Consider the following 27126-nt stretch of genomic DNA (forward strand, 5'->3'; position numbering starts at 1 on the left):
TCATGACAAGAAACAACACAAAGTTTGAATCTTGTAGCATACCCATTCCATGAAATCAGTAGATAAAACAAATATGGAGTAATTAACTTTTCAGAAACCTTTCCAATGAGAAAGAATCTCATTGACGACTTCGCCTATCAATTCCCTATCAGCAGTTTGTATAAATACATCGAATTCTTGTCTAATGTCATAAATCTTACCAAACTTCACAAGATACTGAATGCAACAGACCTTCAACCTTGGCAATCTATACAAAAAAGCACCTTGCAGCCTCTCCAACACATTCTTCGTGTCAATGTCTTGTAATAAACTTTCTTGGCAAGCATCTTTAAGATCTGAAATGTCATACTTGTCAGCAGCTTGGAGAAGATTAATTCTGTGCTTGAGAAAATCTTTATGGTTTATGTTAGAGTATATGTAGTCGAGAAAAGCTTGACATGCTTCAATGGGCATGTCTGAGATGTTTATGGCAGACATTTCTTTCTCTTTGAGGTCATGGGAGAACATGCTCCGGAAGACTGGTGAACGGGCTGCAAGAACTGCTCGGTGGGCCCCAACGCTTCCATCTGAAGCACATATGATAATATCTGTGTGGATACTTTCTGATAGCATTCTACCCAGAGAGAAGAGTGCTGTTGAATTGGTGTCCTGTGTCAGGCCTTCACTCCAGATCATGGAACGAGACTCGCCACCCTGTATTTACATAATGTTTAAACAAAAAGCTCAGTAAACTAACATCTATAGCGTATTCCAATGAACTAGACAGTTTATCTCAACTAGAAATGGCAAAAATGAGCGAATTGGTTAACGGGTCAATATTGGCCTAGTCAGGTTGACTCAAAAGACTGTTACTCTCAAAAACTTTCCGAATAGTTTAGAGCAACAAATACACATACTAGGCCAGTTCTTACATGTTTGTCCCATTTTCATTGAAGTCATTTTTTCCCCAAGGAACCATTAGAAATTAGACGTACTTAAATCAACTCATTTATAAACAAAAGTCAAATTCAACACCTCTATTTCTAAACATCATTTCTTCATGAAAACAAATCTTTGTGTGAGTTCACCAAATCCATCAGTTTTCATAAAAAAGCTATCCAACATTGGGTATAATGGGCAAAACAATGCAGAAAAAAGAAATAACCAAGGACCAGTGTGATACTATACTGTGATATATCCATTAGTGGAGTCAATTATCTTTAATCTATGCATACATTAGAGTTATTTACTAATATTTGGCTATGGCCTAAAAGTATATCTATATATAAAAAGTTTGCCTGGAAGTAAATGTGTATTTCCCATTTGAATTAGGATTTATAGGCGCCTCAAATCTTGGCATTATGAGACTGAAAAAGAAAATCCACATGAACTTAAAAGACATAACTTAAAAATACTAAACTTCTTTACTGCACACACGAACATCATGACACATGGTATTGACTCATGTAGTTAGTGTAACTAGATTTGAATGGTAAACGTGTTGTTGAGTAACAATTGATTAGATGCCAGATAGCATATATGTTTAAAATACCGAAAAGATAGGTAAGTAAATTACATTTGGAGCTGTAATCTTCAAATCAAGAAACTCGACGTCGATGATAAATCTCCCCTGCAATGGAACCTCAAGCGCCCAAACAAAACCCTCACCACTTTTGAGCGGCTTATCCCTGATTTCTGCATCCAAATCACAAAGAAGAAAGTAAATGCTGTAAATTATTACAAAATGGAGCTTGGGAATAGGATCAGGTGAACTAGCTAGAGGTAGCAAGATAGGCAATTCAGAAACATGTCATTTGTAGGGTCATCGGGATCAGGTTTACAAATGGTAATGTGTTAATTACTCTATAATTGAATATAATAATCATATCAGTATTTCGAATAAAAAGATTTAGTAGGATAGATGTATGAAGTCCTTTAAACCAACCCATTTATACATATATAGTGAATATTGAAGTTTGGTAAATATGTAGTAGTAAGTTACCTGGATGAACCAAAGTGTTGCGACCGCCCAGGAATGAGACTAGCCGAATGTTGAAGGAAGCAACCGGAGGAGAGGCTAACTTGGGTATTTCCGGCAAGAGTTTAATAACCAAGTTTCGGTTCTTTTCCAGGATTAAGTACCTAGCTTGGATTGGATGGATGAGTTTCACAAGAATATGTTAACCCAAAATCAACAGAGAGAATAATATTTTTAGTGATCGATCTAATCTTTTTGTTTTTATTTTATCAAGGTACATAATTCAAGATATATAAATTTCAAGCTAAAAAACATGCATTGTATGACCCAAAATCAACAGAGAATAAATAAGAGTACCAGTACCAGTTCCAGCTTCCAATTTGAAAAGGGTCGGATTTTCTGTAACAAGTGGAGCCGAGATGATGATCAATAATACGCCATTGAGCGAGTCTGGAAACAGTTTCGACGTGGTAATTCATCCTGCTACTGCCGCTGCTGGTGAAAGAAAGGACTGCCGCGATCTCGTTAAAGCAGTTGAATATTCCATCAAACACCAACTCCCCGTGCTTTCCCAGCCTTCCTGTATATGTAAATTGTAATGTATGTTTTACACTATTGTAAAAGGAAACCACACACATCCACTAATTAATGTGTGTTCTGTCCTTCACTACTACTACTAAAACTGTCTTCTTCTTTTTTTTTAATCTTATGTACGTATGTAACACTGATTAAGAGTATAAAAATACTAGTATGTATGTCAGTGAATGAATGTTGGCAGGCTTTATATATACATTTCAATTCTGGAAGGGATGGATATATATATATATTGCTTCGGGCAGACGAAGACTTTTATTTATTCATTATCATTATTACAGCATTAATGACAAAACTGAAGTAAATTATTGTAGTTGTTAAGCTTGGCTAGCTTATAATTTAGTAAAGTTATTATTAAGTACATCAATTTGTCACTTTTTACTTTATTGATGTCACTTTTTACTTTATTGAGGTACAAACAAAATTCGTCTGATTGTAGAGAAAAAAACCGGCTAAATCATCTATGTTAGGTCTACCATCCAGTAGTCAGTCATTTTTTTCTTTTTAATTTTCTTTTGAGTTTTTTTATTTAGTCATATTAGTTACACGGATTTTCCAACTCAATAAAAAAAAAAAAAAAAGTCTGCACCCTCTAAAAAAATCACTTATTTAATATTTGAAACACATGAATCTATCTCATCATCATCAATCTTCCCATTCGAATCTGTGTCTATATTACTGTATCTATAACACATAAATCTATATTTATATCATCTAATCTGTATCTATAATACTATATAATAATCGCTCTCCTAATAAACATAATCTCCGATGCGGGAGGGTTAGAGTTTTTGTAGATCCATATGCTAATTCGATCCTTAAATCCAACCATCCATTTGTTGTTGTTGCATCTCGTAGGTATCGATGCGTCGTACTATAGATCCAACCAGTGTACTATAGATCCATTTGTCGCTGTTGCTGTTGCATCTCGCATGAACTGTTGAGTTTTCCGGCGAATGTCATAATCGATTTTTGTTGGCTAAGGGTTGTGCGGATTGGGAAACTGAGAACTTTGATCCAAATTTTAAGTCATAACTCGAAGAAACAACAAAGTTATCGTAAGTTTAATTTTTCCGGCGAGATTAAGAATTTTCCGACGAGTCTCAATCGGATTATTTTCTGGTCAGGGTTTGTTCGCGGTTTGATTCTGAGCGTTTTGGTGTAAATCTTGTTTTCTAATTCGAAGTAACGAAAAAGTAATCTGGATTGTAAGTTTTCCAGCGAGGTGGTTTATAAAGATCGGTGGCTGCTTTTGTTAACTTTTTTGATTTCCATTAAAAAGAATTGGGTTAATGTTATTGCAGTACATATTGTTGTACATGTTGTTGTTGGAAGAAATATGACTTCCATTTTAGATATAGATCGTCATCTTCATTTTAGATATGATCGTGATCTTCATGTTTGACTAACAAATGAGCTGGGGGTTAATTTTAGATATAGATTTTAATGTAAGTTTATTACGTGTATTATGATTTGGATTGATTAAGTGGGGTCCTATTGACACATGGCTGCCAAGTAAGTGTTTACATGTTACATGTCATGTTTCAGCCGGTCAAATCCCAATATAGATGGTTTAACCGGTTTTTATCCCAACAATAGGCTGGAATTTTGTTTGTACCTTAATAAAGTAAAAAGTGACAAATTAAGGTACTTTCCAGATAAAAAGCCTTATTTTTTCAGCTTGATAACTAACCGAGTTGTAACGTAAAATGATTGGTTTAGAGTTTGCAAGCATTGGTTTTCATCTTTTTCTTTCATCCGTTTTTTTTTTTTTTTTGAATACGAGTATTTTTCAAGCCACTCCAAAACATTACGCCGTAATCAAAACAGAAGTTAATTACTACGCTTCACTTAAGTAAAATAAATATGTGGCAAACAAAATTAGCATGACTCATGGATGCATTTGGGGTCTTCCCATAGTCCTAGCGTAGATACACCAATGGAGTTTTTTTACTTAGAAGTTAGAAATGTCATTTTAGGGTAATACATGCTCTCTTAAATGTAATTTATTTTGAGTGTCACTCATTATTAGACCATTTGTAACGTTCACTCTTTAACTTACACTTTTTTTTTTACTTTTTCCTTTAATCATTTACCTATCATTTGGTCTTCACTTTTATTTATTTAAAAACAATGTACCCAATCAAAATAGAACAAAATAACACAAATAATATAAAAAATTAAAATGAACCCACATCTCATCTTTCACCTAAGCTAAACCATTCACCTATTTCCTATTCACCTTCTCCTATCACCTATGAGGCTTAACAATTCACCTATCCATCATATCCTTTCATCTATAGTATTCACGTTCCCTTTAAGAAATGGTCTTATATATGAGCCGATGTACAATTCAAAACACTTCTTTTTTTGGGTTTATGTTGGTCTTTCTTTGGCCCATGAGAAAAAGCACGTCAAATAAGCTCAAAACGAAAGAACATTTGTTGATTTTTAAATGTCGTTGAACATATATTAAATATTTATACATACAAGAGAAAGTACCCGTGCATTGTAGCGGTGAGATGGTGAGGTGATAGGTCATAGGAGGTGATAAGTCATACAGTGTGATAACCAAATGTTTTAGCCGTACGGGCTCCGCCATCAGATTTAAAAATTCGCCGAAAGTATATCGAATGACATCTCTATTGAAAGAGCTTGAAATTTTAAGAACAACCTTATAATTTTTAAAATTTATCGATATACGGTTTTTGAGATAAAAGATTTTGAATAAATTAGAGGAATAAAATGGTTTATGTAGGAAAGAGAAAAAAAATGAGTGGTTGAAATTTGAGGAGAAAGAGAAAAATGAGTGGTTGAGATTTAAGGGTATTATAGTTATATCAGGTAGAGATGTTTAAATTAGTGAATAAAGAAAATGGGTAATTTAACTAGTTCAAAGTTGTAATTTGAGATTTAAAAAAAAGAGCTCCTGAGTAATGATAAAGATAAAGATAAAGATATTTAATTGCAACAAAAACTGCCATTTAAGATTAAGTTAAGTTAAACTTAAATAAAAAAATTTTATTAAGAATTGACAAATACACAAAAATCATACTTATAAGCTGAATAAATATGTCACATAAGCTTTTTCACATCCTTACTTAGTTAGTTATATATATATATATAATAAATTATTGTTTTACATCAATAGTCTGCACTACTCATAATAGTCACCAACACAACAAGTTGGCACCTCCACTGTTCGTTGCCGCCACAACCACACTGTCATTACAATTATCGTTGTCGCATCGTGTAGACATACATCTCGTAATTATATAACAAGACAATAAAGGTATTCCTAAATAAATAAATAAGAGATAAAAGAATATGGGTGAAATTTGGTTTCATGGTGGGATAGCCAATCAATACGACAATACAGGCATACGGCAACATGCCAACATGTAATGTAACCCATTCCGTCTTAACCATACCATTTCCACCAGTTGGGCCAACAATACAGAGTCCGTTATCAAATCAAATGGTCCATGCTTTGCCACTGCTTCTCTTCAATTTTCTCTTTTAACAATTTTGAATTCAATATTATTAGTACTAGCCTGGTGCCCACACGTTGCATCGGAACCCGTTAAAAAGCAGTTGTTAAATGTGGCGGTTTGTGGATATGACCAATTACGGCGGCGGCGACTGGGTTATGTGCTTTTTAGGATATGTGTGTTTGTCTGTGAATATGTGTTTCTAGGATGTGTGGGTTTTTTGTTTGTGTGGAAAGATAATTCTGAATTTTCAAGGATAAAGTAAGGTTATTATGAGAAAAAAAATATGTTTAATATCTTAATGTTATCCTCTTTATAAAGGGGTATAGATAGAAATTAAAAACTGAGGTGAAATCCGTATATTACAAATCCAAATTTTAAAAACTGCACGTCATATATCTATACAGTATGCAGCGAAAGTTATACGTTATGATAGATTTATCATTTCATGTGGTATATTTATCAATTCCCATTCAAAATACTGACAATCAAATATGAAAAGTTCAATTATACTTCTAGCTAATAAATGATCAATTAAAGCATCTTGGATCACATTAACATCGCTTAAGCAGGTCAGCCCAATACATGCCCATACAAGTGCAAAACTCGAAAGAAGCCTGATTTCTTTTAATGTAGACCACTAGACCCAGTTTCCATGTCGTTGTGTTTTGTTTGGATCTTTTAAGTACGTAAAACGTGTGCACATCAAAATTAACTTTTCTTCTATAATAAAATGGATTTTCTCATTAAAAACTATATATTAAAATCTCACCTCTAAATTTTAGAATAAAAATATAACAATTTATACACGATAATAAAAATATAACAATCTATACACGATAATTAATAACAATTTAATGATTTGGTAAATCGAAAGTCCAATCTAAATTTATGTAAAAATTTAGATATCCGATCCAAATTTTTGGATTAGGATATTGCATAACATCTTTTAAAAATCCGATACCAAAATCTTTACTTATCTTTATATATATATATATATATATATATATATATATTAATTTTAAGACACTAATGTTTTGATGTTAAACAAATGACTTACTAAGCTTGATTTTCTACTTTGTCATGACAAATTGAAATGTGCTTTAAAAAAGGATTTGTTTGCATTACAACAAATATGTTAATTGCTCACAATTATTTCCTCGCATTTCTAAAAAATGTGAAAAAATATGTTAATTTGTTCACATTTAAAATTGTTTAAAAAAAATCACACTTAGAAGTGTGAAAAAATTAATAAAGACATATTTTTTTCACAAGTATAAATGTATAAGCAAAATGTTCACACTTAAAAGTGTGAGAGCTAATTTGTCACACTCAAATTCCTTGCACTTCCTCTTGTGTGAGGAAATTTGGTATCACAAATTACTTCCACACTTTTAAGTGTTAACAATTATATATTTTTACACACTTGAAAATGTGAACTTTTTGTTTCTACATATATAATTGTGAAATTTTTTTGATTCTTTAACTTTATTCACACTTTTAAATGTGAGTTTTTTTTACACATTTATAAGTGTGAACAAATTTATAATTTTTTAAACATTTTTAAAAAGTAAGAAGAAATGAGTATTAAGATATAACATATTTGTTGTAGTGTTGTTTCAACTAATTCGTAAAGTTTTGCTAAAACTTTTGAAAAATATATATATGAAACACCATAGCGACAAAATATATATATGTTTTGTACAAAGTTTTTCTTTGGTATAGCTCGTTTGATACGCTAAAAATAAAATGGAGTTTGCTACTCAGCCGTGAGGGCTATGATATCTCGTGACATGGGGATCGAGTTGGAACTTATTTTTATGAGCGATTAATTATATTTTCATTTATTAGTATTATATTTTATTACATGCTAGCCCTAAAAGTTGTGATTAAAATAAAATACCATGTACGGTCGATTTTTTTACCTTTAATTTTCAAGTATAAAGTACTCGTATATAAAGTCATCAAACATATATTGGCTGTGAACGATACTAGAAATATCAATCAATGTAGATAAGCAAAGTTCATCACACAAACTAAAAATAGTAACGATTTTGAGAACGATGTTGCCTAACTATTACACTACTTTTAACTCTAAACACAGTACGATTAAAACAAGTTACATAAAAGGGACACACACTTTAAGCTAGCTAGCTGGTACCTTCTTCAAGACACAATAATTCATTCAAATTCAAGCACTATAAAAAATCATCAATCATGATGCATATATAAAGAAAACCCACAAGTCTTTGAACTGGATGTCAACATCCAAAAACTCAAAAACATTAAACTTAATTAATTAAATTAGGTAGATTTTGTATAGTAGTAGTACCTCATTATGAAGAACATATATAATTTACTAGGGGCAGACTATATATATATATATATATATATGCCACTTCCTTCCTTAACGAGTAAGTATCAAACAATGATCATCAACAGTACGATTCAATCAAAGCCATTGATTCTGGAGGGTCAAAGCCCACACCAACTCCGATCCGGGGTTCAAAAAAGTGCATAAAAGACCACAAAAATTTGGCAAATGCTGCCTTGCCACATGTTACATACGTACATATAAAATTAAAGCACAAGAATTCAAAATCAAATTCGAACTAACCCCACTTCGATAGAGCCCTTTAATTTGCTTGTATTTCAAAAACACCGTCGTATCAATCAACCCAATTAACCCAAAAGTCTACTTTCCACTTTAACTACATACTTTTGCTTTCATTTCATTCATGCCTTTTAATAAAACCATCCATCCATCTTTACTCCAAACATATGTGATAGTATATCTCTAGCTATAAGCATGCTATTTCAATGTTGCAATGATATTATACTACTTGGATCATTAATTATTTTCATTCCTATTATTATTTCAAGATCTTTTTGCTTCGCAATTGATCTAAACGTAAACTAGCTTGTTAATATATATATATATATAGTAATTTTTTTTTCTTAACTATAACATGTCACCCCTCCATTCTCCACCGGCGGAACCTCCATCCGTGTATTGCACGCCTTCGCCGCAATCCAGAGCCACAACCCCGTCTCCTCCCCTTGCGGCTCGTATGTTCATGTCAAGGCAAAAATCAATCGTCAAACCCAAACATGATCACTACTCATTCAATATCACAAGTAGTTGTACTACTAGTACTCCACACATCATATTCTCGCCACACGATGATCATGATAAATTAGCAGCAGCAGCAAGTACTAGTAGTAGTAATCATCATCTAGTCTTTCTAAGAAGACACCGCCAAACACACCCCGCCGTTTGGTTTACCGCGATAATATGTCTAATCATCACCGTCCTTATAATCTTCCTCGTGATAGCCGTTTTGATCGTTTATGCGGTGGTGAAGCCAAAAATACCGGTTCTTGACACTAGCCATGCGACCCTAAACGTGGTATACTTTGACTCGCCCGGTGGTCATTTCAACGGGGATTTAACTTTTGTCGCAAATATCTCCAACCCCAACAAGAGACTCGATATAAAATACGAGCACGCGGTTATGGAGCTGTTCTTCAAAGACGACTTGATAGCGAGTCAATCCATCCGGCCTTTCAGGCAAAGGCCAAAGGAGGCGGGGGTGGTGGGGATTCATTTCGTATCGAACATGGTTTCGTTGCCGCAAAATCACGCAATGGAGCTTCAAAGGCAGGTTTTGAGCGATAAAGTGTTTTATAGGGTGAGAGCGACTTTTAAGGTGCGGGTAACTTTGGGTGGGCTTCATTTCACCTATTGGTTGCACGGAGACTGTGATCTGCAAATGAGCAGCCCGCCGTCGGGTTCCCTCGTGGCTCGAACCTGCATGACTAAGAGGAGGTGATGACATCGATCATCATCATATCATATCATATATATGACCAAATTATTAACAAGCTATTTCAATTAGTTATTCATGATGGATGCATGGTGCTTATTATTATTTTTTTTAGAATTAATAATATTGAGATATACGTAATTAGCTAGATTCGATCGACAGATAATATTTTCAAGTGTATACGTACAATGATATATCATATCATATATCTATCTATATACTACTAATATAATATAATATGGTACATCATATATCTATGAGCAGCTATATAACAGCAGAATTTAATGATTCCTCCACCATCGTGGTGTATGCAATAAACTAAAACAAGATTGACATGTTTTTGAAATGATACGTGTTGTAATCCTTTATTGACATGTGTTGTTTTATTTTATTTTTTTTGTTAAATTTTTTTAATTGTATATAGATTCAATTTTTCTTATTAGTCTTAGAAGTAAACTCTAACTCTTGACGTATGGATACGAAACACATTATAATTTATAACCTTATTTGATTGATCGTTATCTTATTAATAAAATTGTTTTTTTTTCTTTCTCAATTTTTCAACTCATATCGCTATAACATGATGACTCCAAAAATTTGATTTTACTATTCGAAATCCAGTAGCGGATCCAGGGTCCAAGCTTAGGAGGGTTCTTAAAAATTTTAATCTATAATGTAACAGACACGACAAACTGAATAAGTAGGTTTAAACTTTACAAATACAAAAGCATATATATTTCATAAGTTTCTCATTACTTTTGAGTCCCACTTTCGAAAGATTATTGAGAAAGTTTGAGTTTCATTTCAAGCATTCGTATAATTTAAGAGTATCAGTAAAAGAATATGTTGCTTAAAAACAAGAAAAAAAAACGCTAATCACTTAATACCAATTAATTAAATAGATATAATGCACACGGTCTATAAGTCTAAAAAACACTCTACTCTTTTATCCAAAATTTAAGAACTAATAATAAATTTAGCTTATATAAAAAAATATCAATAGATTTCAATATTTTATAATGTTTTTAACCGATCAATGCATAAAAACTTAAATCCAAAAAATTATAATGGTTTCTAATCACTTTTATTTAACTCCATACATAAATGATAGTCACAGTTTACAAAATTCAAACTTAAAATATTGATACAGTAATAAACTAATTATAAAATATAAAAGGGTAGAGATTTTTGAAAGTGTGATATACGTTTGACAACAAAATAAGCAAGCTTTGGTTTAATATGGGTTCATTTCCTATAAAACTTAAAATCAAAGAGGTTCCATGATAATTTTTAAGGAGGTTCTTAAACAAAATTGAAAGAAATCTTTTAATTTAACATTTATTAATTTGTAAGCAGGGTCAATGGAACCCCTTGTAGTATAGTGGAACCGTCACTATCAGAAATCACAAGACTATGTTGTCATCTACTATAATAATGTAAGGTAAATCTAAATTTTTAACTAAACATATGTTATATTTATCATTACTCATTACTTTTTATTATAACTTATCTTGATCATGGGTTTACTTCAACCACAATTTATTTAATACACGAATCATGTATAAGGCATATTTAAGTTTATTTATGATACAAGCTATATAGCTATCGTACATCGTACGAGTATTAAGACTAGTATACTATATAAAGCTCTATATCATATATATATATATATATATGTCGTACATACGTACAGGTGTATGGGGTATTTTTATTTACTTATTATTGTTTCTAATTAAAAAAACAAATTACATAAAATTTGAGGCTTTTGAATCCACCCACAGCTAGATGATAGTGGCTTCGATCGGCTTCTTATGTCTATTTATATAGAGTAATACCAATCACAAAAATGACTAACAATCGACTCAAACTAACATGGTATTTTCGTACCTACGTATTTCTCTTCTTGTTGGGCTCAAATAATAGTACTACTGTCTCATTCATTTGAAACGCCAAATAGCCCAAATCTCGAGGGACGGTTGGTGAATATCAATAAGCACTTTAATTAAAGTTAGAACTTTGTTTAATTTTTTTTTTCTCCATATTTTGGTTATCACTTACTTGCCAGTTGCAGGGAACCGAGTCACGATTCACTTCGTCGGATTCGGTAATATACATCAATCACTTTCTTTTGTGTATGGAATTGCATTTTTAAAACAGAATGTGTGTTATGAATAATCATAATCAAATAATCACTTGTAACAAAACTTTATGTGACAAAATGATATGCACACCAAGAAACTAAATAAATTTTCATTTCTTATCACATTGGACTGAAAACAGTTGATACGCTCATGATTTGTTTTGTGGTGTATATATGAGTAGGGAATCCCGAGTTGACTAGAGACTGATTTTGTTGTTTTCTATAGGCTAGTACGTTATACGACTAAGCTCTGTAACTGAATAATCAATAACGACTGATTTTTCAGTCTCTAAAGGCCTGCTTTTTTTGTAGTGGGGTGCGACGGATATGAGAATGTAATTTTATTTCCCGATCGGCTAAGGGACGAGAATGAAAAACCATAACTTTCTGATCCCTATAACGGAACCCGAAAAAAATATATATATTTATTAAAGCCACTTTAAAATTAGAAATTTTTTTGTGTCACATTTTATTTATCAGTTACTTCACATAAATATTAGTATGTATATAGAATTATATTCATACTCTATGAAAGAAATTATTAAAACTATACATTATTTTAATTATCTTCTTCATCAATGGCTTAATATTTATTCAAAAACCTTTATCTATGAATATCCCGATGGGAATTCTCGATACCTGATGGGTATGGATAAATGAATGTAGCTTAAATCCTTAACGGGAATGAGGACAGAGATTGAGATTACGGATTAGAAATGAATAGGGGGATGAGGGTTAAGGCTCCTGATAATCTCATATAAAGAAGCTATTTGTATTTGTTGTTAACTAGTAACCTGCCCGCGCGTTGCGGCGGGAGCTAGCTGTGAAACAGCAGGTCCCAAATTTCTGTAAAAAACCTCCAAAACAGATTACGAATAGCATATAGACTACTACAAAATAACTATAAAGCGATATAAAAAATCATGTACATAGAAATTAGTAGTTGTATTTGCAAAAAGAAGCCTTCCATTGTAGCTAGTGCCACTGTGCCACAATGTCATTGAAATACTCGTGTGCCAAGAACAATAATGAGAAACAACTAAATGTACTTTATAGCAGACACCTAAAATAAGCTCAATTAAAGTCTCAGTTGTGTGATGTTTAGAAGTGTTTTTTTCCATGTGTTAGGCTTGCTTTGGTACATCTCTGTATAATTACATGACCAAAATGAAAAAAAAAAAGATATTTGGTTGTAACCTTACTGACACAATGTAAGAACTTATGTACTACACATAATGTCTTCAAGGCATTATAATATCTAATTATGGTCTTAACTACAATTAACTGAATTAACATAATCATATATAGGTACTACCCAATTCATAGCATCAGTAAGTAAATAAATACAAAAAAAGGAGAAATCTAATACAAGATAAATCCACTCCATATAAAGAGATATTACCATTGAAATTATGCTTGCTAGACATTTCATAATATACACATAAGAAACTAATGAACAACATACATAAAGATATAGCTTTAACCATATGCAGAAACCACCAGATGGGTCAAATGTCTATCGCTAACTTCAAAATTCTAATGGCCAATTTTTTTTTTAATCCTCAAGTTCTAATTTTATTTTTATTTTCCAGATACATGTTGCTAATTTCAAAATTCTAATCCTAGCCTTATGAAATCATTCCACATTATGGTATGGTATTATATAACATGTGCAATTGTGTTCAAGCAACATGGATCATATAAATGAGCAAATAAATATAGACATATATTACGTTGCGGGATTGTTACATCTAAAGGAAAAAGGTGTAGTATAGAGGCCTTAATATATATCTTGTCAATGACAGATTCTTGAGTTTGGAGAATCGCATATGCCTGAGGGGATACCAATAGCATTTGGCACTACTACATGTATTTTTCAATATCTCTGCAACCATTATTACATTAATACATCTATAGAACTTGAACACTCCTTAATTCTATTGAAATGTCATATTTGGTCATCTAACTATTTGTTTACATCAGTTTCATCCATCATTCATATTTGCATACAAATTGATATATGAGCACATCAAATAAATGGAACGGTATTTCATTCTGCAATCCAAAGCAATTGTTGAGAATGTTCGCCACAACGTCCTCCAAGATGGTTATAAGTAGCTTAAGGTAATTGGGCTAATAGTTGCCTAATTTGAGAAACTATCTTAAATATCAAGTATAGTATTTCAAGTTAGATAACCATACTAACCAATTGCAAAGTAAGTATTTAACTTTGGAACAGGGCATTTTTTATCATGATCATTCAAGAGCCTATACCAACCCAACAAAAGTCATAACAACCATTCATGTCCCAATTCAGCAATTTATTCTTACAATACTCGAAGCTTGACGTTCTGAGAATTCCATTTAGTAACATTTAACACAACTTCAGCACATATATTCCCAAGTATAGATACATCAAATCGTTGTTATTATAGTAATAATTTAGTGTTTGAAGATAATCAGGTTGAAATTTCCAAAACTACATACTTATATTGTATAATATAAAACAAAGATATGTATTTATATTCACATTAATTATAAAAATCAAATAAAAAATTCAAATAAAAGTCAAAAAGAAGACCTAAAAAAATTGTTACCATAAGCTATGCATTTGGGTTGTCACATGGAAATGCTATTTCTTTTGGTTGATTTAATCTTGCATCCCATCTTGTAACCATTAGCATCATCCTTCATCATTAAAGAAAAATATAATAATAAAAACAATCAATATTAGATAGAAGTGGAACCTAATCAAAATCTACAATAAAAATAAATAGTAAATACCTTTAAATTAAAGAAGAGATCCCGGAACATGAAACCATGAATTCAAATAAGACATGTAAGAAGATATACACAAAATACTTTTGCAATCAGAATATCAGAGCTACTAAGAAGCTTATGAATGTGGTAGAAAAGAATAGAAAACGCAAGAATGCAAGATCTCAGAAAATAGAAGTCGGCGATGGATGTAACAGATAAGAAATAAGTAGAGAAAGTGGGGATAATAGAGAGAGTTGAAGAGAAGAGATGAAGGAGAAAGTCGCCGAAAGTGGTAGAAGATCAAGGGTTACAAATGTCATTTAACCCTATTCAACTGAGCCGGTTAGAAGGCAATTGAGCCAGTTAAAAGCCGACAAGCCGTCACTGTAGTAGTTTAATTTTGGATTGTTATATATATAATTGGCAACCCACCAAACAAAATGAAAGTTGGGCTACATATCTTTGCTTTTACTTGGCCCAAATTAAAAGTAAAACAAAAAAAAATGGCCATGGAAATCTATTCCCACGGGATTTTTTGGAGTTTTTTTCCAAAGTAGTATAATGGGAAAACTTATTTACCAAACTAGTATATTTTTAAAAATATTTACCATTTTAGTTAAAGCTCATTAAACATTAAATATAAAAAATTAAAAGAGCATCTGTTGTCACCATTTTACCATTTTACTTGCACCTAGCCACTCACTACACTACAATACAATCTCGATGTTCTTGTGTTTCATTTTCATCTCTAATTCCATCTTCTTCAAAAACATCATCCGTATTAATTTCATCTTCTAAAGCATTGTTAACATCAAAATTGTTCACAACAACAGCTTGAGATATTTTATTGAAATATTCACTTGACTACATTCAATTTGTTCATGGTGGTGGTTGCCTATGAAAACAAAAAATACAAAAAAAATGGGCAAACACAAAAAAGACAAATACATGTTTAAAATAATAAACAAACAAAATTTACTATCAGATTAGTTTTTCTAAAATTGTAAGTAATGAAAAAAACAATATAAATCTCCAAATTAATATGTATATGTGTGCGTAAGTAAAGATAGTTACATCCTTTTTGTTATCACATTACAATCAACAACTAGAAAAATAGGTTAAATTCATATAAAAATAATTACCTGAAGAACAAATACGGTGGAAAGGTGGATAGCAAATGAAGGTGAAGAAAAAATTGGGGGAAAAAGAAGATAAAGGGTTTTTTTAGTCGTAATTAGGGATTTTCTTTATTATATTTTTCAATATAATAAATATAAGATTAAATTAAATTAAGTTTTAACTAAAATGGTAAATATTTTTAAAAGTATACTAGTTTGGTAAATAAACTTTTTCATTATACACTTTGTAAAAAAAAACTCGGATTTTTTGGTTTATGACGGGTCCCATGTGCTCAACGCTTAACCACAAATGAACAACTCCACGGTCAAATTAAGTCAACAGCCACTTAAAACGTCTATTCTTTTCTTTCCTTCCTTTTTATTCTTAATAAAATTAACGAAATATTTAGCTGTATTATCCTGATAAATAATATATATATAAGAACACATCTATATCTATATCTATATTATATTATAAATAAATAGCCTTCATGTTAAAATTTACATGAAAAATTGTCCAAAATACATTTCATGATTATATTACACTATTAGTGATTTTTTTATTTTAAAATCTCAATTAACCTTTTGTATCAATTACTTTTATATCAATTATCTATGACACTCGACACTGCCTCTACCACTCATTCGTCACCCACCACCACACCTTCACCGCCACTGTCACATTGCACAGATACCATGCTAGTATCATCATTAAATTCTTATACTCCATCCATTTTAAGATTTGAATCTCGTATTTATAAATCAATAAATAACTTAAAATAAAATTTAAAAAGAAAAAACTAAAGAAGAATATTCTTGTTTGTAATAAGAAAAACTTAAATCCATAGCTAGAAAGTCATCCATAAAATAAAATCATAAAAAATATAAAAACTTAATCTATACTCCCTTATAAAGAGTATTGAATTTATTAAAATTCAGCATTTTTTTTCCTCGCAAAATACGCATACTTAAACATAAAAGCCTTATATACCATAATTTTTCCCCATTTTCTCTAATCATTACACACTCTTATCGACTTTTTATCACCCTCCGCCGCCTCCCTCCCTCGATCTGCACCACTGCCTCCCTTTTATATCCTCATCACATTCTAACCGACGCAACGCGCGGACACTATGCTCGTATTAAGATAAATATATGTAGCAACATACTCGATATTTAAAAATTAAAATCATAGTTAGAAAATGAAGACAAATATGTGATAAAATAAGTATAAAAAGATTGGATGTTTATATGGATTAAATTTGATTTAAAAAGAAATAGTGTAGTTATTTTATGGGTTGAGAAATTTATGTTGTAAACTGTTTCAATAAACGTATTATAGATATATTAGGTGAGTATGAAAAAATAGAAACGATTATTGAGAGGTAAAATAGTTTTTCAAAACATCTTTTATAAGAAAAATAAAAAAGAGGGAGAAGGTTTCCCTTTAATAAATACTATAGACTAGAAAATTGTATTTTTGTTATATGTAAAACTCTATTTTGAAGATGTATGTATGGCACATACATATATTTTGAATTGCCGGCCGTTAACATCTTGTTTCTTTTTGTTTTCGCTTTTTATAGTCTTCAACGTTCCATCTATCTATATATATACTTTGAAATAAGAATAAGAATGTTTATATAGGTACAATTATTATTCATCACTAGCTAGCTTTTTGCACTTGTGTTAGTTTCTCTCCCTTGTCCGTCTTTTTGATCGAAGAGGGAGGGAGCGAGCATTTAATAAGACTTCAATTCCATCCATCGATCATTCAATTCATATGTGATGACTTGAATGAATCTGAGAATTGAATGCACAGTCCCCGGCCGGCCGGCCCGCCTATCCATTTTCATTTCATTAAACACATCACACACGAGAACCTCGATCCATCCATCATTGTTTCACCTCCCAATTAATTCTCTCTCTCTCATATTCGCCTCGATCGCAGCCAATTAAGTTAAGCTCTGATTCACTATCTATCTTTTGTTACGGTTTATCAACCTAAAATTAATAATGCCACAACAGGAAATAGTCAGTAGTAATTTTCATCATCATCAAATGCTGATACTAAACTCACCTGCACCCACCAAAAATTACTCCAGAGGACTACTTAAAGGAGCCGAAGACTTCATCGACGATCGTGAATTAGCCCAACGTAAAGCCGAAGCAGCAGGTCCTTTTATTCCCTTAATGATATTCAATTTCCCCTTATAATCCTTCCTCATCCTCTTAATTAGCTACTCCTACTCGTATTATTTAATTATTAGATTTATATAAGTAATATGCAGGGCCTGACCGAACTAATTTGTTTTCATTTAATTTTATATTCCCAGCTTCCTTGAATTCTTGTAGTTTATTTTAAATAATAATTAAAATCGATAATAACAAGAAACCATGTTTATATATATTTTCTTTGTTTATGACATGATCCTTAATTTGATATATGTAGAAACATATGCTCATAGATATATTAATAACAACGTTTTTTTTTTTTTGTTGTTTATGTCGATCGAAAATATATATATAAATATATAGTGCAACATTAATTCGGCCGCCGGACATATATATTTTCATTTCAAGTGAGAAAATGGGGGCATGCAGGCGGGAGATGATATGAAAATCCTGGAAATTAGGTACCCTCACTCATTATGACATCGAAGGTCCACATTCTCGGAAGTGGGCCCGACCCAGGCCCATCGCTAAACACGCCTTGTTCTTAAAGTAGCAAAATACATTTGATTAGGTGGTGCTTAATTAGCAGGACCAATTTTCATAATCATAACGATCCAACATCTTCTTTTTTTTTTCTTTCTTTCTTTTTGCTTTATTAACAACAATAGTAATAATAATAAAGTGTATATAAGAATACACCCGTTAGACCTGGTCCTCAACAAATCTAAACAATAACATTGTGACTCTTTTAGTGGACAACTAAATCATCACTCACATTACTTACTTTCTAAAGCTTATAATATTTTGACAATCTGTCTCAATAATTTTTTTTATTGATTATTTCTTTAGTGTAATTAGATAGAAAACACATATAAACTGTTTATTTTTTTTAAAACAGTCAGCTCAGGCTATAAGTATTGTGATTACAACAATAAGGCTTGAACGGTCAATTTCACTTTTACAAACTCCATGTGTTACCGTTGGGCTATAGATTGCCCTATGATAAATGTCGGAACCAGATATGATAATTTGCATTTAATAAAACTTTATATGTGCAAGGATAAGTTATCAATAAAAAATTTCAATTAATACATATACATGAGACAAAAATTAATTTCATGTAAAGTAAGAACAAAATTCCCGATCTTAAAATTTGAATATATTTTAAGATAAACACATTATGAACATATTTTAAACCCAGTATAGAAAGTTTGTATCATAAAATGCGTACATGTATGTCAAATCTCAATATATATGTTTCGTCTACAAGATCAAACATGTTTAAAATAAACGGTTTATATATATATAAAGATAAAATATAAATTAAACAAACAGTTTGGTCTGCAAAATCAACATGTCTTAAAAATATACTGCATATGTTAGCAACAATTTTTGCTTTTGCATATATCCATGCAAGGAAAGAATATAACTAGTTACTGAATTAGTTGTATTAAATTTCTTGTAAAGCTGCTAGGAGGAACCAGGCTGCAGAATGGCTAAGACAAATGGACCATGGTGCGGTGGAGGTGCTGCCCAATGAACCCTCAGAGGAACACTTCTGCCAATCTCTTCGCAACGGCCTCATCCTCTGCAATGTCCTTAACAAGGTCAATCCTGGAGCAATTCCAAAGGTACGTACTCCCAGCCTCTATTTTTTTTTCTTTTCTTTTCCACACATTAACAAGATATATACGAGTAATTAGTTAATACTACTGATGATTTGGCCGGGATATTATTTTAAGGTAGTAGAAATTCCAGTCATTGACACTGAAGGGGCAGCACAAACTGCAATTCAGTATTTTGAAAACACGAGGAATTTTCTAGTAGCTGTTGGTCAAATGAAGCTTCTTACCTTTGAGGTATCAGATTTAGAAAAGGTGGGTTTCATTTCTCTAATTCTACATTTGAACAATGTGGCTACATTAACATAAAGATTTTGAGGTAATTTGTGCTCAAGAAACTTAGGGTGGCGTTTGCAGGGAGGCTCATCTGGTAAAGTTGTAGACTGTATATTGTGTTTGAAAGGTTATTATGAGTGGAGGCACTCAGGTGGTGTTGGGGTGTGGAAGTATGGTGGAACTGTGAGGATCACTTCTTTCCCCAAGGGCTCACCTTCTTCTTTGATAGGCAGTGAAAGTGCAGATGAATCACTTGATGAGTCCGAGTCATCACAGTTTGAAGAGTTGCTTGAGTACCTACATTCATCAAGTGAGGTGTCCCTCGAGGAATCTAAAGTGTCAACTGCACTTACCTTCCTGTTTGACCGTCTTAGCATCGGGCTTTTACAGGCTTATCTCACAGAAACCAATGATCTTGATGACTTCCCTTTGAATTCAATGGTAGGTAAGCTTCATTCTGTATTGCTTGTCAGTCACATACTGGATTTCACTGTTTCTATTTTGCAAAGGTGGAAAATGGTCAGATCAAGCAGGCTGGGTCTCAGGCCAAAACGGGTCAGGTCAGGCTGACCCAAGACACTTTGTTCCAAAGATTTCTTATATGAACTAGTACACTTTGTGCGACTACCAACCTATTTTTTCCCTTCATATTTTAGTTTTACCCGATGGACTCATTGAAGATAGAACACAAGTACATAACCCAAATCGACCTATTTCAAAAGAAAATTGGTTGAAATTGCCATTACTATAATACCCTGATATGATTTTCTGGGTTCTCAAGGATATGTTTGGGTAATACTATAGGTTATCGATATAGTACTCAAGAAGGCAGTTAAAGATCTTTCGGCACTGCTTGTATCTCAAGGAAATCAGGTAACATCCAAACTGGTTGAAGCAATTAATGTAAATTCAGAATTAATCGCTGAATGTACCATTCTAATATCTTTTTCAGCTTGGTATCTTTTTAAAGAATATGTTAAAGGGCAACTGCAAACCATTATCAAAGCATGAATTCCTACAAGCCATTTCAAAATATATAGACCAAAGATCTGGTTTAGTGTCAAATGATTTCTTCAAGTTTTGCATATGTGGTGGCCAGAGTAAAGGCATGCAGCACAATATTAATCACACATCAGACAATACAATCATACTGGATCTTCAGCAGAAACAACTAGAGGTTAACCACATTGACTGTCCTATATTCTCAACTTATGCTTTTTGAGATGGTTTAAACGGTCGTTATTCTATAGCATCTAATATGTGTCACAAACATACCCAGGATCTAGAAGCTAGGTTTCATTTGACAAAATTGGAAATCCAACAAGCTCATCTGACTTGGGAACAAGAACTTAAGAAACTAGGTAGGTTCTCAGACTAGTTTCTACATTTGCTGGCATACGATTCCTATTAAGACCAAAAGATACTAACATTAGATATTTCCAGTACATCACACTAAGGACCTTGAAGTAGCCTCGTCTTCATACCACAAAGTTTTAGAAGAAAACCGACAGCTCTACAACCAGGTTCAAGACTTAAAAGGTCGGTACTGGTGTTCTTACCATCATGTTTGTAGGAAAGCTTGTATCTTTAAAGAGTTTATTTTATCGTTTGCAGGGGCAATAAGAGTTTACTGTAGAGTCAAACCCTTTACGCATGAGCAAATCGATGAAAAATCCACGGTTGAGTATATAGGAGAAAATGGAAATATAATGATTGTTAATCCTCATAAACAGGGCAAGGATGCTAGGAAGATATTCACTTTCAACAAGGTATTTGGAGGGAACACAACTCAAGGTAAGTTGATCTTTGTACACAGAAACTGGATATAATTCAAGATTTAAAGCAAAAGAATAACTAATACTATTACAGTTTTTCGATGTGCTTGCACGATTAAAATCACAACCGGAAAAGAATCTTTGCCACTGTATAAAAATGTCAAAGTATCTCATCTAACACATTGTGAACCTATTTTCAGAGCAAATATACGTAGATACCCAGCCATTGATTAGATCTGTGCTCGATGGTTACAATGTTTGTATCTTTGCATATGGCCAGACTGGTTCAGGGAAGACATACACTATGGTAGATGACTGTGGTGCAATTTCTTGACATTTTTTCGTTTGGATTCATATATTATACAGACTTTTTATATTATGTCTTTTAACATGAGATTGACCCTTACATATTGTCTTTTGCGTAAGTGTAGAGTGGTCCAGACATGACAACAGAGGATACATGGGGCGTAAATTATCGAGCTCTGCGAGATCTGTTTCAATTGTCGGAGGCAAGAAAAGGCGTTTTAACATATGAGGTTGGAGTTCAAATGATTGAAATATACAATGAACAAGTGAGAGATCTCCTGGTTATTGATGGCTCTAATAGAAGATATCCTTCAAGATTTCTTTTCCTTTATGTTCCTGTTACTATATTTTCTTGTCTTTTACAATTTTTCTTTGTTAATCCTTGACAAACTACACGTTGGAAATACGAAATAATTCCCAGTTGAATGGTCTTAATGTTCCTGATGCATCTTTAGTTTCTGTTAAATGCACTCAAGATGTTCTTGATCTGATGAGAATTGGCCACAGAAATCGTGCAGTTGGTGCTACTGCTTTAAATGAACGAAGTAGCCGTTCTCACAGGTAGTTTCTACTGCTTTTATCCTTAACTTTTAGAGTTGGAAATTTTGACAATACGTTGGTTTGGGTGTTCTATCCCAAACAAGTTAGAAAGTAAATATCAGAAAGGTAACGAGTTAAACGGGTTCAGAGTCTCCTAAGTCCAGTTTTAATGTGTATAACCTTCTAAATCATTTTTTTAAAGTTTGAGATTGCTGTTGTATCAATATTTTTATTGTAATAATAGTCAACACATTAAGCCGGACACGTTTTGATCCGTTACCCAACCCGCCCATTTTGCCACTTCTATTCAACCTGTGTTAAGAAAATATGTTGTATCGTTTTATAAGAACTTTCTGATTTACTGACAGTGTTCTAACCGTACATATACGCGGAAAAGAATTAGTTTCTGGGTCTACTTTGAAGGGTTGCCTGCATCTCGTAGATCTTGCTGGAAGTGAGAGGGTAGATAAATCAGAGGCCGTTGGCGAGCGTCTCAAGGAAGCTCAGCATATCAACAGATCTCTCTCTGCACTTGGAGATGTCATTTCTGCCCTTGCACAAAAGAGCACGCACATTCCTTACAGAAATAGCAAGCTCACTCAAGTATTGCAAGATTCTCTGGGTAATAATCTAAGTTTTAATACTTCTTCCAAAGGTGGAAATGTTGAAGGCATTTACTTACGTATGGTTCGATATGGGTCATGTTTTTTCAATCAGCTTAGTTAGGTTAAACTGAAAAAGTTAAGATGGAAGGTGAACATGTCAAATGAGTCAAACAGGTTGAAAATCCTCCAAAGTTTTATTTTTTAACACATAAAAATTGTCCAAAATAATAAGTAATTAATTTTTTTAAATCATATTACTGAAGTATATTGCTATTATCAATAATAATTTCAGTACCAACTAGAAAATGGACCAAAAAGTTTGTCAGCCCACACCCCCCTGTTTTGACATATACAAAAAATGACCCATTTTAACCCAAAACAGATGGTCATAAACCCTGCTGATTTCACCATTTGTCACTTGTAGGCGGGCATGCTAAAACACTGATGTTTGTGCATATAAATCCTGAAACTAATGCCATCGGAGAGACAATTAGTACCCTCAAATTTGCTGAGAGGGTTGCCTCAATTGAATTAGGTGCGGCTAAATCAAATAAAGAAACCGGTGAAATTAGAGATATGAAAGAAGAGGTTTGGCTTTCACTTTCATTCTTCATTCTTACATTTAGTGTACAAGATTAACTGCTAAAATGTGCTTTATGACCCACCTATCTGTTTGTTCACTTCAGATATCCAATATGAAGCTATTGTTGGAGAAAAAAGAGGCAGAGTTAGAGCAATTGAGACGTGGGAATGCACGAGGTGCGATATCACCTGTCCGTATGCCAAGATGTAATCCCACAAACACTTTGAGGCCCGATGTTAATCAGCACCACCTTGATGAAAATAAGATTCCTGAGGTTAGTCCTAATTCGATACGAGGTAGTCCAATAGTAGGTGTTGTAAACAAACAAACCATAGTTATGTTGTTGTATACATTCTTTGGTGGATTTTATTACAGATGGTAATTTGGGTGGGTTGGGTAATGGGTTAAAGTTGGTGATTTCTTTGTGAAGGTTTGGAACATGTCAGGTAAGCCCAAAATACATTTAATTCAAGTTATCTAATTCTTTGTTAGTAAATGTGTAGGCTATAGTACAAAAGTTAAATTTATTCAAAAATGATCTACTTACAGTATAAATGGGTTCATAGAGATCTTAGGCAATATACACTCACTATAGGGGACTTTCAAAATTCAACTGATTCGTTTATTAGTTTACCTCTTTGACCTGTTGATAGAGAAAACATAACCTGAATAAACCATTCATAACTAATGGGTCATAATTGTCCCTTGCTCATCTGGATTTTATCATGTAATTCTTGAATACAGAAAAAGAGGACAATATAGTTACACCATCCTTAAGTCCTTAACTGTCTTTTATCATAAGTAGCAGACTTTAATTCCAACAAATGATTTTTGGCAACAATTTTTGGGTTACTTTTTATGCCATAACAACAAAAAACTGTCATCTGTTTTCTATCAGAATTTACTCTGAAACCTCAGAAATTTTATTCCATGTCCTGCTGCTGTATATGTCCTGGCAGGTTAGAAGCTGTTCATCGATTAAACAAAGGAGGCCCCGTTACCCCTCTAAGTTCACAGACAGGGAGTCTATACCTAAACTACTAGCTGAAGAGGGATCACAATCTCCTCCTATCAGAAGATCGATATCCACCGACAGAGGAGCCCATCTTAAAAGCAGGATCAAGCCTGATACACCTGATAATCTTCCTATAACAAAAACACAGTACCCTACACGAGCTTTCATCAATAGATCTCTAGCCACCTTAGCGAGTTTACCATCAACTGAGAATAAAAGAGGGTATTTAAGTTCACAAGATAACAATTCTGAAGCATTACATAATCTCCCACGGATTAATGCTAGGAAAGGTAATCAGGAGCAAGAAGAAGAGCAATTTAAACAAATGCTTAATGTTAGACAGGGAGGCATAGGAAAACTCAAGCTCGAGAATAATCAAGTGAAGACAAAAAGTCAATTGCCTATCAAAATCCACAAAGCCGATCTTCTACGGACAGTGTATTCGGGTGTGGATGCAGGCGGAACTATTGAAGAAGGTCATAGAAGTGACTTCTCAGAGCCAGAAAACGAGCATGTATTGAATAAGCCACAACTACCAGTGGGGATGAAAAAACTTCAACGCAGCTCATCCAGAAGTTCTCATACTGTGGAAGTCAGGTAACGAAATCTTCAAGTTGTATAGGTGTCAATTTTAACCCATTTATTTACAGAAGGGGAGTTTGGGCAATAATTTTCATTTATAACAAGCAAAGCAGGTATAATGAAGAAGTGTTTAAAATTGAAACATGTAAATGGGTCAAAATTCGTGCAAGGAAATTATTAATGCATTAGAAAATCTAAAGCATTTTATCAAAAAATTTAACTAGTATTGACATATATTTGGTTCTCATATTTGACACAATAATCCTTTATTAAATAGCTAAAATATATGTACAAAAAGTTCACCCTTCTCAATTTCCAATTGCTTCCCATTTGATCTCCCCAAATAGGGATCATATCTTCATTCTGGGAACTTTCCATTTCAAGATTGAACAAATTCAACTCTTATGTTAAAGTGTTTGACCTAAAAAGTTGGTTGCAGATTATCTCATATGGTAGATTAACATTGGGTTTCTGTTTCAGGGAACCTGGTCACAACCTGCAATCTGTTATGACTGCTAGTAAAAATGAAAATAAACCCTTAATTGGGGCAAATAACGCACACGAGAGTAGCAACGCATCAATTACGAAGTTTAGAAGGAGCCGTTCTACACCTCGAGGAAAATTCATGGTTCTACCATGATGAATGCTCAATATAGAGCTCATTTTTTTGTTGCTTTTTTATCTCCGTTTTATCGATTGTCCATAGTTTCTGTATAGCATAGTGCTTGATTATTTGGAGTGCTACCGTGGATGCAGCCACGAAGAGATTTGCATTACGGGAATCTCTCTAATTGTTTTTTTTTTGAAACGAAACAAATTTGTATTTAGTTCCCTCTATTATTGCAAGAGTCTAGTATCTGTGCTGTTTTTGATTAAGAAAGTTTCAGAAAGTTGGAAACTTCCAAAATCTAGAGAAGCCTAATCTGATTGTATATCGTATATCGTCTATAGTTCATACTTCTTTCAGAATTTATTTGCGGTACCATCATTGGTCTTGGTATCTGACACTTCTTGTCCAATATGCTGTTCGTTTAAGTAGACATATTCTTGATCTACAATTTAAGGCTAATAATTGTGTTGATAAAATCCAAGTGTGGTGTCCATATGCATCCTAGGTTGTCACACACTCACACCATGTAATAATAACTATAGGCAGAGCTATGTGTACATGAAAGCGGATATATGCATAATGAAAAGTGTAAAAACTAATTGAAAATCTTGGATTGTATCGCTGGCGACATATGTGTTATATCCTGTAGACCACGATGGATGCTATTAGGGCAGAGTAGCTATTGATCAGGATCATCAAAAGCTAAAATGGTGGGAAAGGAAGACCAATTATTATAAAAAAATACGAGGTGCCTGTGCTTTACATCTTACTAATCTTATGCCCGCGTAATGCGGCGGCGGTGGGGTAATGATGGTGGAGATGGTGGTGGTGACGGTGGTGGGGGCGGTGATGAGGGCGGCGATGGTGGTGAATGTAAAAGTAATTGATGTTAAAGGTGGTATTGTAGTTATTTAAAGTTTTGGGGGATCTATACTGTAAATTATTTCATTACGATATTATAGGTATATTAGATGAAAATGTTTAAATTAGTGAATAAAGGAGAAAAGTATCTTTGGTTTTTCAAAGGTAGAAAGTTTAAGGAAAAAAAAGGGTGGTTTGTTTTATTAGAGCATAGATAGATTAAAAACCATACATGCATTATTTCATAAACAAATTGAGATAGAATAATCCTGTCTAGAATAAAGGCTGA

The 27126-nt window shown here is 32.9% G+C and overlaps 3 protein-coding genes and 1 long non-coding RNA gene across 7 annotated transcripts; 2 read left to right on the forward strand and 2 right to left on the reverse strand.

The window, feature by feature from the left end:
• Nucleotides 1-2556, reverse strand: LOC122580209 (BTB/POZ domain-containing protein At1g55760-like). Its single transcript, XM_043752487.1, has 4 exons — nt 2321-2556; nt 1982-2121; nt 1556-1674; nt 1-693 (listed from the first exon to the last, which is right to left on the reverse strand). The coding sequence occupies exons 1-4, from the start codon at nt 2434-2436 to the stop codon at nt 91-93; spliced, it is 978 nt and encodes a 325-aa protein (XP_043608422.1). The 5' UTR covers nt 2437-2556; the 3' UTR covers nt 1-90.
• A 6314-nt stretch (nt 2557-8870) lies between these two features.
• Nucleotides 8871-10120, forward strand: LOC122611109 (NDR1/HIN1-like protein 10). The gene has a single exon (XM_043784077.1). The coding sequence runs from the start codon at nt 9012-9014 to the stop codon at nt 9873-9875; it is 864 nt and encodes a 287-aa protein (XP_043640012.1). The 5' UTR covers nt 8871-9011; the 3' UTR covers nt 9876-10120.
• A 2820-nt stretch (nt 10121-12940) lies between these two features.
• LOC122611110 lies at nt 12941-15039 on the reverse strand. Of its 4 annotated transcripts, none has more exons than XR_006325474.1 (3): nt 14794-15039; nt 14607-14697; nt 12941-13155 (listed from the first exon to the last, which is right to left on the reverse strand). It is a non-coding gene; the product is annotated as an uncharacterized LOC122611110 (long non-coding RNA). The 4 variants fall into 4 exon arrangements; XR_006325473.1 differs by lacking the exon at nt 12941-13155 and adding an exon at nt 13762-14153; XR_006325472.1 differs by lacking the exon at nt 12941-13155 and adding an exon at nt 14171-14360.
• Nucleotides 15040-17558: 2519 nt separating this feature from the next.
• LOC122611108 (kinesin-like protein KIN-14F) lies at nt 17559-26273 on the forward strand. The gene is made up of 17 exons (XM_043784076.1): nt 17559-18063; nt 19530-19693; nt 19805-19939; nt 20042-20401; nt 20765-20833; nt 20913-21137; nt 21240-21321; nt 21404-21499; nt 21575-21754; nt 21936-22042; nt 22167-22345; nt 22438-22602; nt 22950-23203; nt 23611-23774; nt 23873-24043; nt 24729-25381; nt 25847-26273. The coding sequence occupies exons 1-17, from the start codon at nt 17904-17906 to the stop codon at nt 26004-26006; spliced, it is 3324 nt and encodes a 1107-aa protein (XP_043640011.1). The 5' UTR covers nt 17559-17903; the 3' UTR covers nt 26007-26273.
• The last annotated feature ends 853 nt before the right edge of the window (nt 26274-27126 follow it).

This window comes from Erigeron canadensis, chromosome 8, assembly GCF_010389155.1.
Source record: "Erigeron canadensis isolate Cc75 chromosome 8, C_canadensis_v1, whole genome shotgun sequence".
Lineage (NCBI taxonomy): Eukaryota > Viridiplantae > Streptophyta > Magnoliopsida > Asterales > Asteraceae > Erigeron > Erigeron canadensis.